Here is a 15,660-nt window from a genome sequence, read left to right as displayed (position 1 = left end):
TGTGCAGCACGCACATGGTGCACTGAAAAAGAACCTACGGCAACAAAAATAAGTTGTCATCTGGCAAAATTATGTTGATGTCCACTCTAATTGGTACGCAAATATATATGCAATGCGCTCTTCTTCTTCTTCTTCTTCTGTGTTCGTGAGCTGCAACTCCCACGTTCACTCGTATGTACACGAGTGGGCTTTTACGTGTATGACCGTTTTTACCCCGCCATGTAGGCAGCCATACTCCGCTTTCGTGGGGGGGGGTGTATGCTGGGTATGTTTTTGTTTCCATAACCCACCGAACACTGACATGGATTACAGGATCTTTAACGTGCGTATTTGATCTTCTACTTGCGTATACACACGAAGGGGGTTCAGGCACTAGCAGGTCTGCATATTATGTTGACCTGGAAGATAGTAAAAAATCACCACCCTTTACCCACCAGGCGCCGTGGCTCTGATTCGAACCCGGAACCCTCAGATTGAAAGTCCAACGCTTTAACCACTCGGCTATTGCGCCCGTCTAGAGTGCGCTCAAGGCCTGACAAAGTGCGTTGGGTTATGCTCCTGCACAGCGATGTGGTGTAGCGCATAAGAATTTGTCCGCACGTAATGACGCCTCCTTCAGAAACAGAAACTGAAAACTGAACCGAGCGATTTCAATGGCCAGTCATCAGATGCATTAAATCATCAGCATTGCGCATGCTCTCACCCATCAATTTTCTTCTGACCTCCGTAGCTTCCGTCGCTCTGAATCGGTCTCTCGAGTCAACCCACATCTACGTTCCCCACGCTACTGAGTGTTTCTCAGTTCCACACACCGGTGGACTGCGCCCCATCTCCCCTATCAGTTAACAGAACATCCCTCGGAAGCCCAGCTAAATTGCGCCCATCAGCAACCTCCCACAACGGGACAATTTTCATCAGCATAGTGATGTTGGTCGTTAAGTGGAAGAAGACTCTTTACTGCGAAGCCGAGTACAAAATGCTAATTTGCTTATTTCTTTCTTTATTTATTATCATTATTGTCTGTTTTCCTTTTCCTTTTTTTTAAGGTATCCGAGTGTTTATTTCTTTCTTTCTTTATTTATGTATAAATCTGTTTGTTTATTTATTTATTTGTTTGTTTATCTATTTTCAAAAAATCATTTATCTGTTTTTGTATTTATTCATACATCGATTCAATGATGTATCCATTATGACTTTATTCTCTCAAGCCGTTACGCTGCTGGTCGGGCATCTGCTTAGCAGATGCGTTGTAGCGTATATGGCTTGACCGAACGCAGTGACGCCTCCTAGAGTTACTGAACTGAACTGAACTGAATTAGTTGCCTTATACACATATGAGCTCAGCATACTCCCTCACAGCAACTGACATTCCTTAGCAATCATCCAACCAACCAAGTAACCTTGCATTTCTCTTTCTCTCGGATCAACACAGACAATCAACCAGCTAACCAACCAACCAACCAACCAACCAGTCCAACAACAACAAAAAAACCCAATCATGTTTCGATTCTTTTTTCCAATCAGGTTAACCCACGTGGGTCAGTTTTTGAACGGCCTAGGGGGCCCGGTTGCCATGGCAGCGGCGCCCATACTGTCCGCTGTGTGGTTTCCAGCCAATGAGAGAACGACAGCCACTGCCATCGGCGCCATCTTTAACTATCTGGGTGTCGCCTTATCGTTTATCATGGGTAAAACACTACGCTGAATTCTCTGTATCGTTATATTAACCTTTTGACTCCCCCCACCCCTCCCCCTCAAGGCCTGACTAAGCGCGTTGGGTTACGCTGCTGGTCAGGCATCTGCTTGGCAGATGTGGTGTAGCGTATATGGATTTGTCCGAACGCAGTGACGCCTCCTTGAGCTACTGAAACTGAAACTGACTGCTGCAGACAAGGATGCTCGATCGTCAATGAAGTGCCATCACCAAACTGAGATGAGACTAGGATTGCAGGGTCAGGATATCAGTCGCCATTCTTTTCTTTTTTCTTCTCAGCTGCTTCTTTTTTTCTTCTTTTTTTCTTTTTTTTTTAACTCTTCCTCTTGTGAACTGCAAAATCCATTCTAATATCTTTTTTTTTTTTAAGTACTGCAGTTAAAACTGAATCCACACCGACAGTTTACCAAAATTCAGCAGTCAATAGGTTAAAAAAAAAAAAAAAAAAAAGAAGAAGAAAGTATCATCCTTCTTCACGAGACAAAGGCACATAGTTTGAAGCAATTGCTGCTCAGGTTGTTGTGTAGTGTAGTGTAGTGGTGTAACGTAGTGTAGTGCAGTGCAGTTTAGTGTGGTACAGTTTTTCACAAGAGATTTGCCTGTGTATTAAATTCGGGTTGCTCTCTCGGATTGCCACAGCACAGCGCCATGACAATAAGAAAAAAAAAAATATGCATGTATGTGTATGCATGCATGCGTATTTCTTTTACCGGCGATAACGTGGATTTCCTACAGAATATTGCCAGGGACAACCTTTTCGTTGCCATGTGTGTGTGTGTGTGTGTGTGTGTGTGTGTGTTTGCTTTACGTCACATCCGAAATGCAGTCATCCAGACCACCACCACACGAGGTCTAGTGAAGGTAGGAGTAAAAGAAATATTTTTATGGTCCGTATGATTGTGGGATTTAACCATGTGGACACTCACTTCCTCATCGGGTTTATTACTGCTTGGCTACCGCGGCTCAGCCGTGCGCTATACATGAACTACTAGCATACAGGTAAATACGAGGCGCAGGTAAACACAAATAAAAAAAATAACCCCCACCCCCACACCCCACCCCCGGCACTTTTTTCCCCACCACAGATGATGGGAAGCGCAACCAGTAATGGTGTGAATTATGTCCCTTTGTATTTTCGAAAGTAACGTTCAGTACTTATTTCTTGTTCAGCTCCTCTCTGTCTCTCTCGATCTGAATCTCTGTTTCTGTCTGTCTCTGTCTCTGACACTGTCTCCGTGTGTGTGTGTGTGTGTGTGTGTGTGTGTGTGTGTGTGTGTGTGTGACTGACTGACTGTTTCAATGAATAGCGAATACAAAAATGAATATTCCACTTTTTTTTCTTTCTTTTTTTTTGTCACAAAGAAATCAGATTGTTGACATGCATAGCTGGTTTTCAACATACACAGTCTTATCACGTGTGTGTGTGTGTGTGTGTGTGTGTGTGTGTGTGTGTGTGTGTGTGTGTGTGTGCTTGCGTGCGTACGTACGTGTTTGTGTGTGTTTGGGTGCGTGCGTGCGAGCGTACGTGCGTGCGTGTGTGTGTGTGTGTGTGCGTGCGTGCGTGCGCATGAGTGTGTGTGTGTGTGTGTGTTCAGGTCCTCTTCTGGTGCCTGATGTCTCGACCAACTCAACAAACGGTTTTTCATTTTATATCAGGTTAGATGTTCTCTCTCTCTCTCTCTCTCTCTCTCTCTCTCTCTCTCTCTCTCTCTCTCTCTCTCTCTCTCTCTCTCTCACACACACACACACACACACACACACACACACACACAATATGGTACGTCCTGACAATGTAGCATAAAGTGAACAACCCTCTTCATATTCACACACACACACACACACACACACACACACACACACATATATATATATATATATGTGAAAAAAAATTTTTTAAAGAAGCAAAAACAAAAAGAACACACACACGCCCACGCGCATACGCATAGCAGCAGTGACACATACGTGCATATTATATGCTTATGACACTGAGATGTAAGTAGTTCAAGGAGAAAATTATTTTTAAAAACCAAAAAATTAATTTTTCATTCCAGTTCTGGCGATTCAGTTCCCAGGCTGGATTCTTCAATCGACCGCAATACAGGTTTTTTCCTTGGGAACAACGAATCAGGTATTTGTTTATTTCTTTCGCACTGTCTGTCAGTCTGTCTGTCTGTCTGTCTGTCTGTCTCTCTCTCTCTCTCTCTCTCTCTCTCACACACACACACACACACACACACACACACACACACACACACACACACACACACAGTACAGAGTTTCCTTTCGTTTTTCTCTCTCTGATAATTCGAAGGCGTTTAAGAAAAAAAGGAAAGAGGAAGTGAGAGAAAGAGAGAGAGAGAGATGGGGTGGGGAGAGGAAGGAGGGAGAGGAGTCGGGGGTTGGGGGGGGGGGGGGGGCGGGACACGCGAGAGATCAACGGACGGATGGACAGATGAATGAATGAATGAACGGACAGACAGAATGCGCTAATATTTTGAGCACGAGAGTCTTTGCATCGTTCGCGCGCTCGTGTGTGTGTGTGTGTGTATGAATGTTTTTTTGTGCGTGCGTGCGTGTGTGTGCGTGTGTCTGTGTGTGTGCATGTGTGTGTGTGTGTGCATGTGTGTGTGCATGTGTGCGTGCGCGCGCGCGCTCGCGCGTCTTTTGAATCCGTAGCATTTTTCGCAACCTTGCAGCAGCAAGAGCAAGCTAGGATTTTGGTGGTGATATTGATAATGACGATGGTGGAGAAAAAGATGATGATGATGATGACGATGACTACCATGAAGATAGTGGTGATGGTGATGGTCGTAGTGAGAATGGTGGTGGTGATGATAATGATAATGATAGTGATCGTGTGATGGTGAAGGTGATTAAGGTGTGTGTGTGTGTGTGTGTGTGTGTGTGTGTGTGTGTGTGTGTGTGTGTGTGTGTGTGTGTGTGTGTGTGTGTGTGTGTGTGTGTGTGTGTGTGTGTGTGTTGTGTGTGTTTTGTTTGTTTTTTGTTTGGTTTGTGTGTGTGTGTTGTGTGTGTTTTGTTTGTTTGTTTGTTGTTGTTTTTGTGTGTGTGTGTGTGTGTGTGTGTGTGTGTGTGTGTGTGTGTGTGTGTGTGTGTGTGTGTGTGTGTGTGCTGACGACCTTGAACAGTTTGAAACCTTGAGGCACACTTACGGTATGCATCTGTATGCTCTCGTTCTGTTTCAGATGCTGAACGGATCAGCAACGAAAAAAAAGGCATTGCCCTGTACACTTACATAGGTAATAATCATGTTCTCATCAATGACAAAATTATTGTATGGTGGTGGGAAACGTTGATGACTGGTAAATTCTTCTCTCTCTCTCTCTCTCTCTCTCTCTCTCTCTCTCTCTCTCTCTCTCTCTCTCTCTGTCTCTCTGTCTGTCTGTCTGTCTGACCTTCCTTCCAACAAGAAATGTCGATTGTTCTGTTGTGGAAAATCTTTTTTTTTTCTCATTCCCCCGCCCCCCCCCCTCCCCCCCTCCCCCGCCACTCCCCACCTCCTCCTCCCTTCTCTGTCTGTCTGTCTCTCTCTCTCTCTCTCTCTCTCTCTCTCCAGCAAGCTTTATTCTTTCAAAACGGGAGACTTGAACCCAGAGCCACGAAAAGAATGTTCCGCTCGGCATCAGCACTAAGCACTGTGAAGCGATTGGACACGGACGGGCGCAATAGCCAAGTGGTTAAAGCGTTGGAGAGTCCCGGGTTCGAAGCTCGGTAACGGCGCCTGGTGGGTAAAGGGTGGAGATTTTTCCGGTCTCCCAGGTCAACATAATGTGCAGTGCCTGAACCCCCTTCGTGTGTATACCGCAAACAGAAGATCAAGTACGCACGTTAGAGATCCTGTAATCCATGTCAGCGTTCGGTGGGTTATGGAAACAAGAACATATCCAGCATGCACACACCCCGAAAACGGTGTTTGGCTGCCTGCATGGCGGGGTAAAAACAAAAAACAACAACAACAACAACAAAACACGGCCATACACGTAAAAGCCCACTCGTGTATATACGAATGAACGTGGGAGTTGCAGCCCACGAACGAAGAAGAGGACTGGACACTAGTTCTTCAGTGCGACATGCAGCGCCCGATCGAATCGCTTGTTCGTAAATACCGTTCGCTGTAATTGCTTAATCAAGTAAAAGCGATGCATCCCTTCCCAAATTTGCCTACGGATCATTCTTCCCAAATTTGCCTTTGAGTCTTCCGTCCCAAATTTGCCTTTGAGCAATCCGTCCCATACATACCTTTGAGTCATCAATCCCAAATGTGCCTTTGACATCTTTCCAAATTCCCTACAGACCATCCTTCCCAACGTGCCTGTTGATCGTCCTTCCAAATTTACCCGCAGATCGTCATAAGAATTGTTTACGAAATCTTGCAAAATTTCTTGCCATTTACTTTTAAAAAAAGCCACCGTTCCACCCAAAAATATTTTACTGTTAAAAAATGAGGCATTTTCGATACAAGACAGACAAGGGAGAAACAGACAGACAGTATGACTCATATACTCTTCCCTTCATGAAGGGTTTGGGTGTGCAAGGGGTCTTCACTGATTACCTGTTGTCACTGCACGTATACGTGTATGCTGCTAACACATATTTTTGGTTTAATTTTTTAAAAGACTTTCTTCCCCGAAATGTACACTTTTTAAGCTATGTTCACACTAAACCCAGTCAGTTACTGACAGCAGCTGACAACAACTGGCCAGAAATTGTGCGCACGTCATTTTGCCCTTTCCCGCCATGTATGCTGGTGATGTGTTCACACTGCCCACCAGCCGTCTCCATACAGGTTTTATTTTATTTTATTTTTTTTAAACAGATTTCTTGAATGACACAAGCAACGTGAGTGCCAATAATATTCGTTTCTTTCATCCAGAGAGTGCCGTGGCTGACAACAACTGGCTGTGTCTGACTGAAGTATGTTGCAATGTCAGGCTGACGGCAGCTGTCTGGTAGCAACTGGCTGGGTTGAGTGTGAACGTAGCCTTAGTGAGTTGGCATGGCCATTGTTGTAATTGATTGTGAGCACAATGGCAAACATGTTTCGTTTTTGTATTAGTTACATTAAATATGTAATATTTTCATGTACCCGCACAGGGATTCCTGAAATAAACACCTCCTTTGTGTTGTGTTATGTTGTGCGGTGCGGTGTTGTGTTGTGTGGTGTAGTGTGGTGTTTTCTTGTCTTGTCTTGTCCTGTCTTGTCTTGTCAATCCAGTTCAATTCAAAAACACTTCATTGTTCCACACAGAAACTAACGTGTGCAATCACATGTTCGTCGTAAACACCACACACACACACACACACACACACACACACACACACACACACAGTAGCTGACGATAGACTAAAATAAAACAAACCACACACCCACACACACACGCGCGCGTGCTAAGACAATTAGGTATTGCACAAATTAATTGTCTTGTTTGCAAAAAAATGAACATGCGCACTGAAAATCACATTAAAAACAAGTCAGATAAGAACTCACAAGTAGCTGACGATAGACTAAAACAAACTACCCCCCCTCCCCCCACATACACACACACACACACACACACACACACACACACACACACACACACACAGGCGCGCGTGGTAAGACGATAAGGTATTTTACAAATAGTCTTGTTTTGCATTGCCTTTCACTGATTGATTGATACGCATACTTATATAGCGCCTGTCCTCGGTCGGAGACCGAGCTCTAAACGCTTTACAAACACGGGGTCATTTGCACAACAGGCTGGGTAGAGCCGACTGACGGCTGCCACTGGGCGCTCATCATTCGTTTCCTGTGTCATTCAATCAGATTTCAGGCTCGCACGCATACACACTCAGACAGACAGGTAACATTTCACGTGTATGACCCTTTTGTTTATTTACCCCGCCATGTAGGCAGCCATACTACGTTTTCGGGGAGAGGGGCGGGGGGGGGGGGGGGGGGGGGGAGTTGCATGCTGGGTATGTTCTTGTTTCCATAACCCACCGTATGGTCTTGTCTTGCCTTGCCTTGTACGGTCTTGTCCTGTCTTGTACATGCCAGGTGCGGGGTGGTCAGGCTTCGTGTTGCTGCTGCTCCTGGTGTACTTCCCGGACAAACCTCCCCTGCCCCCGTGTCCATCTGCTGCTATCCAGAGAGAGAACTTTCTACAAGGGCTCAAGCTTCTGATGACGTGAGTGATGCGGTGGCAGGTTTGGTACGTCTCTCTCTCTCTCTCTCTCTCTCTGTCTTCTCTTCTCTGTCTCTCTCTGTCTGTCTGTCTGTCTTCTCTCTTTCTCTCTCTCTTTGCGATGATAGTTTTAGACGTCAGGTTTCTCTCTGTCACTGTGCTGTGGCAGGTTATGACGTAGCGTAAGTCTCTCTCTCTCTCTCTCTCTCTCTCTCTCTCTCTCTATATATATATATTTGTATGTATATATATATATATATATATATATATATATGTGTGTGTGTGTGTGTGTGTGTGTGTGTGTGTGTGTGTGTGTGTGTGTATCTTTTATTCCACCTCCCTGTCTCTGCCTCCTTTTATGTCTCTGCCTATCATCTTCACCACCGTTCCCCTCTCCCCTCCCCACCCCCTGTCCCTCTACAACCGTCTTATGCCGCCCCCTCTCCACCCCCCCTCCATCCCCCCCCCCCCCCCCCCCCCCAACCCCCCATCCTCCCAACGCACCTCCTCTCTCATTCATCGATGAAAATGGATGTGCATAAAAAACAACAACAACAACATATTATGGTTTGACTTGATTTTCAGACGCAAACAGTTCTGGTTGGTGGCTATGATTTACGGAACATCTCTGGGAACACTTAACACGTGGTCCAGTGTTCTTGACGTCATACTGAAACCGCATGGCATTAATGAGGTAAGTGACGTCATCACTTTTTTTTTAATGTCGTTTTAGGGGGGTTTGTTTGCCCCCCACGCCCCCCCCCCCCCCCTCTCCCCCGACTTATTTGCAAGAATTATAAAGTTCACTCAGAATGGCAATGCTTTAACGCATTTAACTTGAATCTGCAAACTGATTCGATGATTTGCTTTTGATGCGGATATGATGTAGTTAGGATAAAACTGAACAACATTCTGAAGACTATGGGTTATATACACTATGAGTTTGGCACTTTCTTTAGGTGTGTGTGTGTGTGTGTGTGTGTGTGTGCAGGCTGAAGCTGGATGGATAGGATTTTACGCCACCTGCAGTGCTTGTTTTGTTTCCCTTGTCATTGCAAGGTGAGTTGGCGGCCTCACGTCACAACTGTCGTCATTATCTCTGTTATCCTCGTAATCGTCATCACCACGGCTAATTTGGTTACTATCATTACTATCTATTATAATATTATCATCATCATCATCATCATCGCAGTTATCGGTATTATTGTCATCATGCATCACAGTCTTTCTTGTTGTTGTTGTTGTTGTTCTTCTTCTTCTTCTTCTTATTATTATTATTATTTTTATTTTTATTGTTATTGTTGTTGTTGTTAATAGTAGTAGTAGTAGTAGTAGTAGTAGTAGTAGTAGTAGTAGTAGTAGTAGTATTGTTGTTGTTATTCTTCTTCTTCTCCTTCTTGTTCCCTTTTATTAAAAAAAAAAAATTCATTATTTTAATTTATTCATTGTTTTTATTCATTCTTATTTCTATTTTTATCAATATCAAGAATCATAGTTATCCGCGTTTTTATCATTCAGTGTCCGTGTCAGGTCATTATTGTGTAGCACATTTTTGATGTACAAGTGTCCACTTTACGTTATTATCAAGAACTACGTGTTTGTAGGCCTCGTGTCCATGTTACATCACCAACAGACTATAATTAGTTTGATAATTCTTTACCTGTGACATTTCAGGTTTGCCGATTTCTTCAAACGCATCATGAAATAGCTGATCTGGTTTTTAACAGGACAGATTAATGAGTTAGATAATCTTGATGTTTCATTTTAGCTGATTCATTCAACAGGAACAGACTATAAATGGTTTGATAATTCTTTACCTGTGACATTTCAGGTTTGCCGATTTCTTCAAACACATCATGAAATTGCTGGTCTTGTTTTTAACAGGACATATTAATGAGTTAGATAATGTTGATGTTTCATTTTAGCTGATTCCTTCAACAGGAACAGACTATAATTAGTTTGATAATTCTTTACCGGTAGCATTCCAGGTTTGCCGATTTCTTGAAACACATCATGAAATCGCTGATCTTGTTTTTAACAGGACAGATTAATGAGTTAGATAATCTTGATGTTTCATTTTAGCTGATTCCTTCAACAGGAACAGACTATAATTAGTTTGATAATTCTTTACCTGTGACATTTCAGGTTTGCCGATTTCTTCAAACGCATGATGAAATAGCTGATCTTGTTTTTAACGGGACAGATTAATGAGTTAGATAATGTTGATGTTTCATTTTAGCTGATTCCTTCAACAGGAACAGACTATAATTAGTTTGATAATTCTTTACCTGTGACATTCCAGGTTTGCCGATTTCTTCAAGCACATCATGAAATTGCTGGTCTTGTTTTTAACGGGACAGATTAATGAGTTAGATAATGTTGATGTTTCATTTTAGCTGATTCCTTCAACAGGAACAGACTATAATTAGTTTGATAATTCTTTACCTGTGGCATTCCAGGTTTGCCGATTTCTTCAAACGCATGATGAAATAGCTGATCTTGTTTTTAACAGGACAGATTAATGAGTTAGATAATCTTGATGTTTCATTTTAGCTGATTCCTTCAACAGGAACAGACTATAATTAGTTTGATAATTCTTTACCTGTGACATTTCAGGTTTGCCGATTTCTTCAAACGCATCATGAAATTGCTGGTCTTGTTTTTAACGGGACAGATTAATTAGTTAGATAATCTTAATGTTTCATTTTAGCTGTTTCCTTCAACAGGAACAGACTATAATTAGTTTGATAATTCTTTACCGGTAGCATTCCAGGTTTGCCGATTTCTTCAAACGCATCATGAAATTGCTGATCTTGTTTTTAACAGGACAGATTAATGAGTTAGATAATGTTGATGTTTCATTTTAGCTGATTCCTTCAACAGGAACAGACTATAATTGGTTTGATAATTCTTTACCTGTGACATTTCAGGTTTGCCGATTTCTTCAAACGCATCATGAAATAGCTGATCTGGTTTTTAACAGGACAGATTAATGAGTTAGATAATGTTGATGTTTCATTTTAGCTGATTCCTTCAACAGGAACAGACTATAATTGGTTTGATAATTCTTTACCTGTGACATTTCAGGTTTGCCGATTTCTTCAAACGCATCATGAAATAGCTGATCTGGTTTTTAACAGGACAGATTAATGAGTTAGATAATCTTGATGTTTCATTTTAGCTGATTCCTTCAACAGGAACAGACTATAATTGGTTTGATAATTCTTTACCTGTGACATTTCAGGTTTGCCGATTTCAAACGCATCATGAAATAGCTGATCTTGTTTTTAACAGGACAGATTAATGAGTTAGATAATCTTGTTTTCATTTTAGCTGATTCCTTCAACAGGAACAGACTATAATTAGTTTGATAATTCTTTACCTGTGACATTCAGGTTTGCCGATTTCTTCAAACGCATCATGAAATTGCTGGTCTTGTTTTTAACAAGACAGATTAATGAGTTAGATAATCTTAATGTTTCATTTTAGCTGTTTCCTTCAACAGGAACAGACTATAATTAGTCTGATAATTCTTTACCTGTGACATTCCAGGTTTGCCGATTTCTTCAAGCGCATCATGAAATTGCTGGTCTTGTTTTCTTACATCTTGGGGACTACTGCCTTCGTCGTCTTCGCTCTGACCGCCACCAAAGTCATCCCACCTTCCAACGGTAATGACGTGATAATGACGATGTTGATGATGATGATGATGATGACGACAGTGTCTACATGTCTGGTCAGATGACTGAGTATTGCTACCACGACTACAACCACCATTACCGCTGCTGCTTCTGCTATTACCTTTATCGCTGCCTACTAGTTTTACTCCTTCTCATTCGTATTTGTATTTCTTTGTATCACAACAGATTTCTCTGTGTGAAATTCGGGCTGCTCTCCACAGGGAGAGCGCGTCGCTATACTACAGCGCCACCCTTTTTCTTCTTCTTTTTTTTTTTTTTCTTTTTTTTCTCCCTGCGGGCAGTTTTATTTGTTTTTCCTATCAAAGTGGATTTTTGTACAGAATTTTGCCAGGAACAACCCTTTCATTGCCGTGGGTTCTTTTACGTGCGCTAAGTGCATGCTGCACACGGGACCTCGGTTTATCGTCTCATCCGAATGACTAGCGTCCAGACCACCACTCAAGGTCTAGTGGAGGGGGAGAAAATATCGGCGGCTGAGCCGTGATTCGAACCGGTGCGCTCAGATTCTCTCGCTTCCTAGGTGGACGCGTTACCTCTAGGTCATCTTCCTCTTCCTACCAATACTACCGCTACTACTACTACTACTGCTGCTGCAGCAGCTGCCACTACTACTACTACTACTGCTACTACTACTATTGAACGTGACTGCTACAGTTACTACGACTGCAACCGCTATGACTGCTACCACTACTACTACTTCTGCTGCTGCCGCAATCACCACGACCACATAACCCAGCCACATAACTGACATACAAACAAAAAGATGTGTGTGTGTGTGTGTGTGTGTGTGTGTGTCTATTTTTTCATTGATTTCCATACGTCTGAAATACAATGTGTGACCGCCAATGTAAAAAAAAAAAAAAAAAAATTAATTAAAAAAAAAAAATTATTATCGATTTCCTTTCCTCCTGAAATACAATCTGTGACCTCCAGTAGTGTCAAAAAACTTTTCTTTTTTTTTTTTTTTTTTTTTTTAATTATCATCGATTTCCTTCTCTCTGATATACTATATAACCATCTGTGACCGCCAATGTTATATTTTAAAAAAAAAATTAAAAAAAACAAAACTTGCGTACATACGTACGTAGATTTTCACGTCATTGCAGAAGAAGCAAAAAAAGTGCGCGCGGGCGCGGGTATGTTCAGCCACGTTGTTGTTGGACTGTTCACACAGCTCTGTTCTACGTCACCATCATCACGGGCATCACCGCCCTGAACGCAGCCGTGCCCTTGATGTTCGAGCTGTCCTGTGAGCTGTCCTACCCTGTGGGCGAGGGCACCACCAACGTCATCCTCACCATCGTCAACAACATCTTCGGCCTCATCTTCCTTCTGCTCATGATGATCCCTGGCATTGGTAGAATGATCGCTTTTTGGGGGGGTCTTTATTGTTGTTGTTGCTGTTGTTGTTGTTGTTGTTTGAGTCTCTGTCTCTCTCTGTGTCTCTCTGTCTCTGTCTGTCGATCTGTTCTGTCTCTGCCTGTCTGTCTGTCTGTCTATCTCTCTCTCTCTCTCTGTCTGTCTCTGTCTTTGTCGATCTGTTATGTCTCTGTCTGTCTCTGTCTCTCTCAGTGTCTGTTTGTCTTTCTGTCTGTCTGTCTCTGTCTCTCTCTGTGTCTCTGTCTGTCGATCTGTTATGTCTCTGTCTGTCTGTCTGTCTCTCTCTGTGTCTGTCAGGCTCTCTCTCTGTCTTTGTCTCTGTCTGTCGACCTGTCATGTCTCTGTCTGTCTGTCTCTGTCTCTCTCTCTGTATCTGTCTGTCTGTCTGTCTCCCTCTCTCTGTCGCTGTCTCAGTCTGTCGATCTGTTAAGTCTCTGTCAGTCTGTCTCGGTCTGTCTGTCTCTGTCTCTCTGTGTCTGTCTCTCTGTCTGTTTCTCTCGCTTTAATTATGTTTTTTCCTTTCTGTTCCATTTTATCTGTTTTGCACCATTTTTGTTCTGATTATATACCAGGGCTTTACAGCTAATGACAATTGAACATTACATTTTCAGCGTTCAGTTCTCTCTCTCTCTCTCTCTCTCTCTCTCTCTCTCTCTCTCTCTCTCTCTCTCTCTCTCTCTCTCTCTCTCTGTGGGGGTGCGGAGGGTGAGACTGAGGGTGGGGCGGCGGGTAGGTGTGGGTAGATGGTGTGTGTGTGTGTTCGTTCTTTAGTTTAACGTCTTTTCACTGTAAGTGATATTAGACGATTAGTGTGTGTGTGTGTGTGTGTGTGTGTGTGTGTGTGTGTGTGTGTGTGTGTGTGTGTGTGTGTGTGTGTGAGGAAGAGGGAGAGAGTATGTGTGCCTCCATGTGTGTGAGCGCGCGTTCATTTTCAGCGCGTCTCCGTGTGTGTGTGTGTGTGTGTGTGTGTGTGTGTGTGTGTGTGTGTGTGTGTGTGTGTGTGTGTGTGTGTGTGTGTGTGTGCATAAGAGAGAGAGAAAGAAAAAAAACACCGAAAGATTATCGAGGAGTCCGGGACGAACGATTGATAACTTTAAGCAACTGTCACTGATCACTACCAATATTTACTGTTAACATGCACGTAAGGTCCATAGTTAGAAACGAATCAGTGGGTTTCTACCACTGTTCTGAGCGTGTCTGTATTCGAATGGTTCGAGCCAAAGCTGTCTTCTTCCTTCCCATTTTTTCACTGGCCAAAACACATGGCGTAATTGGCGTGAAGCGATCTGTCTAATCACTAACACGTGTGGAACAGGTGTGAATGTTCCGAGCTAACTTGAGTGTCACTGTGCTGACGCGAGGATATAGGCAGAGGGAGTGAATTTCACGTCGAGATAAAAAAAATACGCACACGGACAGACACAGGCACACACAGACACAGACACACAGAGACAGACAGACAGACAGACAGACAGACACACACACACACACACACACACACACACACACACACACACACACAGAGAGAGAGAGAGAGAGAGAGAGAGAGAGAGACGAGGTATTCAATCGCCGAATTAAAAGCTTTTACGCTGGTGCGCATCTTTACAGCCGCTATGTGTCAGTCGCCACAAAATGTGTTCCAACACCGCTGAACCACACGCCCACTCCCACGGCACCCCCATGCCACACACACACGCGCGCGCGCGCGCGGACAGACAGACAAGCACAAACACACACACACACACACACACACACACACACACACACACACATGAGAGAGAGAGAGAGAGAAAGAGGTACACAATCATACACACGGACACACGGACAGACAAAAAAAAATGTTTTGTCTCGTCAATCTGCATGTATGCATACAGACACACACACACACACACACACACACACACACATATATATATATATATATATATATATATATATATATATATACATGTATATACTATAAGTGTGTGTGTGCGTGCGTGCGTGTGTCTGTGTGTGTGTTGTTGTTGTTGTTTATCAGGTTCACAGTGGACCATCTGGGTGCTGGTGGGGACGTCAGGGGGTTGTCTGCCCCTCCTTTTCTTCATGAAGGAACGCTACAACAGACTGGAGATAGATGAACACCGCTCTGACGTCATAGACCAGGAGATTGTTTTCCCTGATCCACAACACTGATATACACACCACCCTCTGGAGATAAGGAAGGAAAGAAGGGAGGAAGGAAAGGAGTTTGGAGAAAACACTACAATAGACTGAAGATAGATGAACACCGCTCTGACTTCACAGACCAAGAGATCGTCTTTCCTGGTCCATAACACTGATATACACACTACCCCCCTGGGGAAAGGAAGGAAAGAAGGAAGGAAAGAAAAAAGGAAAGGAGGAAGGACATAAGGAAGAAAGGGTTGAATGAATGGAGGTAACGCTACAACAGATTGAAGATAGATGAACGTCACCCTGACTTCGTTGACCAAGAGATCGTCTTTCCTGCTCTACAGCAATGATGTACACACTACCCTGTGGAGAAAGGAAGGAAGAAAGGAAATAAGGAAGAAAGGATTGAATGAATGAAGGAGGTAACGCTACAACAGACTGGAGATAGATGAACATCATCCTGACTTCATTGACCAAGAGATCGTTTTTCCTGCTCCACAACACTGATATACACACCACTCCATAG

General features: G+C 43.3%; 1 protein-coding gene across 1 annotated transcript in view; it reads left to right on the top strand.

Annotated features, from left to right (window-relative positions):
- LOC143290233 (solute carrier family 49 member 4 homolog) overlaps positions 1–15,245 on the top strand; it is a 22,045-nt gene extending 6,800 nt beyond the window's left edge. Inside the window, exons 4-13 of the mRNA XM_076599565.1 lie at positions 1,525–1,688; positions 3,310–3,370; positions 3,766–3,842; positions 4,918–4,971; positions 7,773–7,902; positions 8,485–8,593; positions 8,891–8,958; positions 11,452–11,570; positions 12,775–12,957; positions 15,001–15,245. Coding sequence (XP_076455680.1) covers positions 1,525–1,688; positions 3,310–3,370; positions 3,766–3,842; positions 4,918–4,971; positions 7,773–7,902; positions 8,485–8,593; positions 8,891–8,958; positions 11,452–11,570; positions 12,775–12,957; positions 15,001–15,155 — 1,120 coding nt within the window. The 3' untranslated portion in view covers positions 15,156–15,245. The remainder of the gene's footprint in view (positions 1–1,524; positions 1,689–3,309; positions 3,371–3,765; positions 3,843–4,917; positions 4,972–7,772; positions 7,903–8,484; positions 8,594–8,890; positions 8,959–11,451; positions 11,571–12,774; positions 12,958–15,000) is intronic.
- Positions 15,246–15,660: the final 415 nt, after the last annotated feature.

Source organism: Babylonia areolata, chromosome 15, assembly GCF_041734735.1.
Source record: "Babylonia areolata isolate BAREFJ2019XMU chromosome 15, ASM4173473v1, whole genome shotgun sequence".
Classification (NCBI taxonomy): domain Eukaryota; kingdom Metazoa; phylum Mollusca; class Gastropoda; order Neogastropoda; family Buccinidae; genus Babylonia; species Babylonia areolata.
Note: the sequence above shows the minus strand (reverse complement) of the source record. Positions and strands in the feature narration are given on the sequence as shown.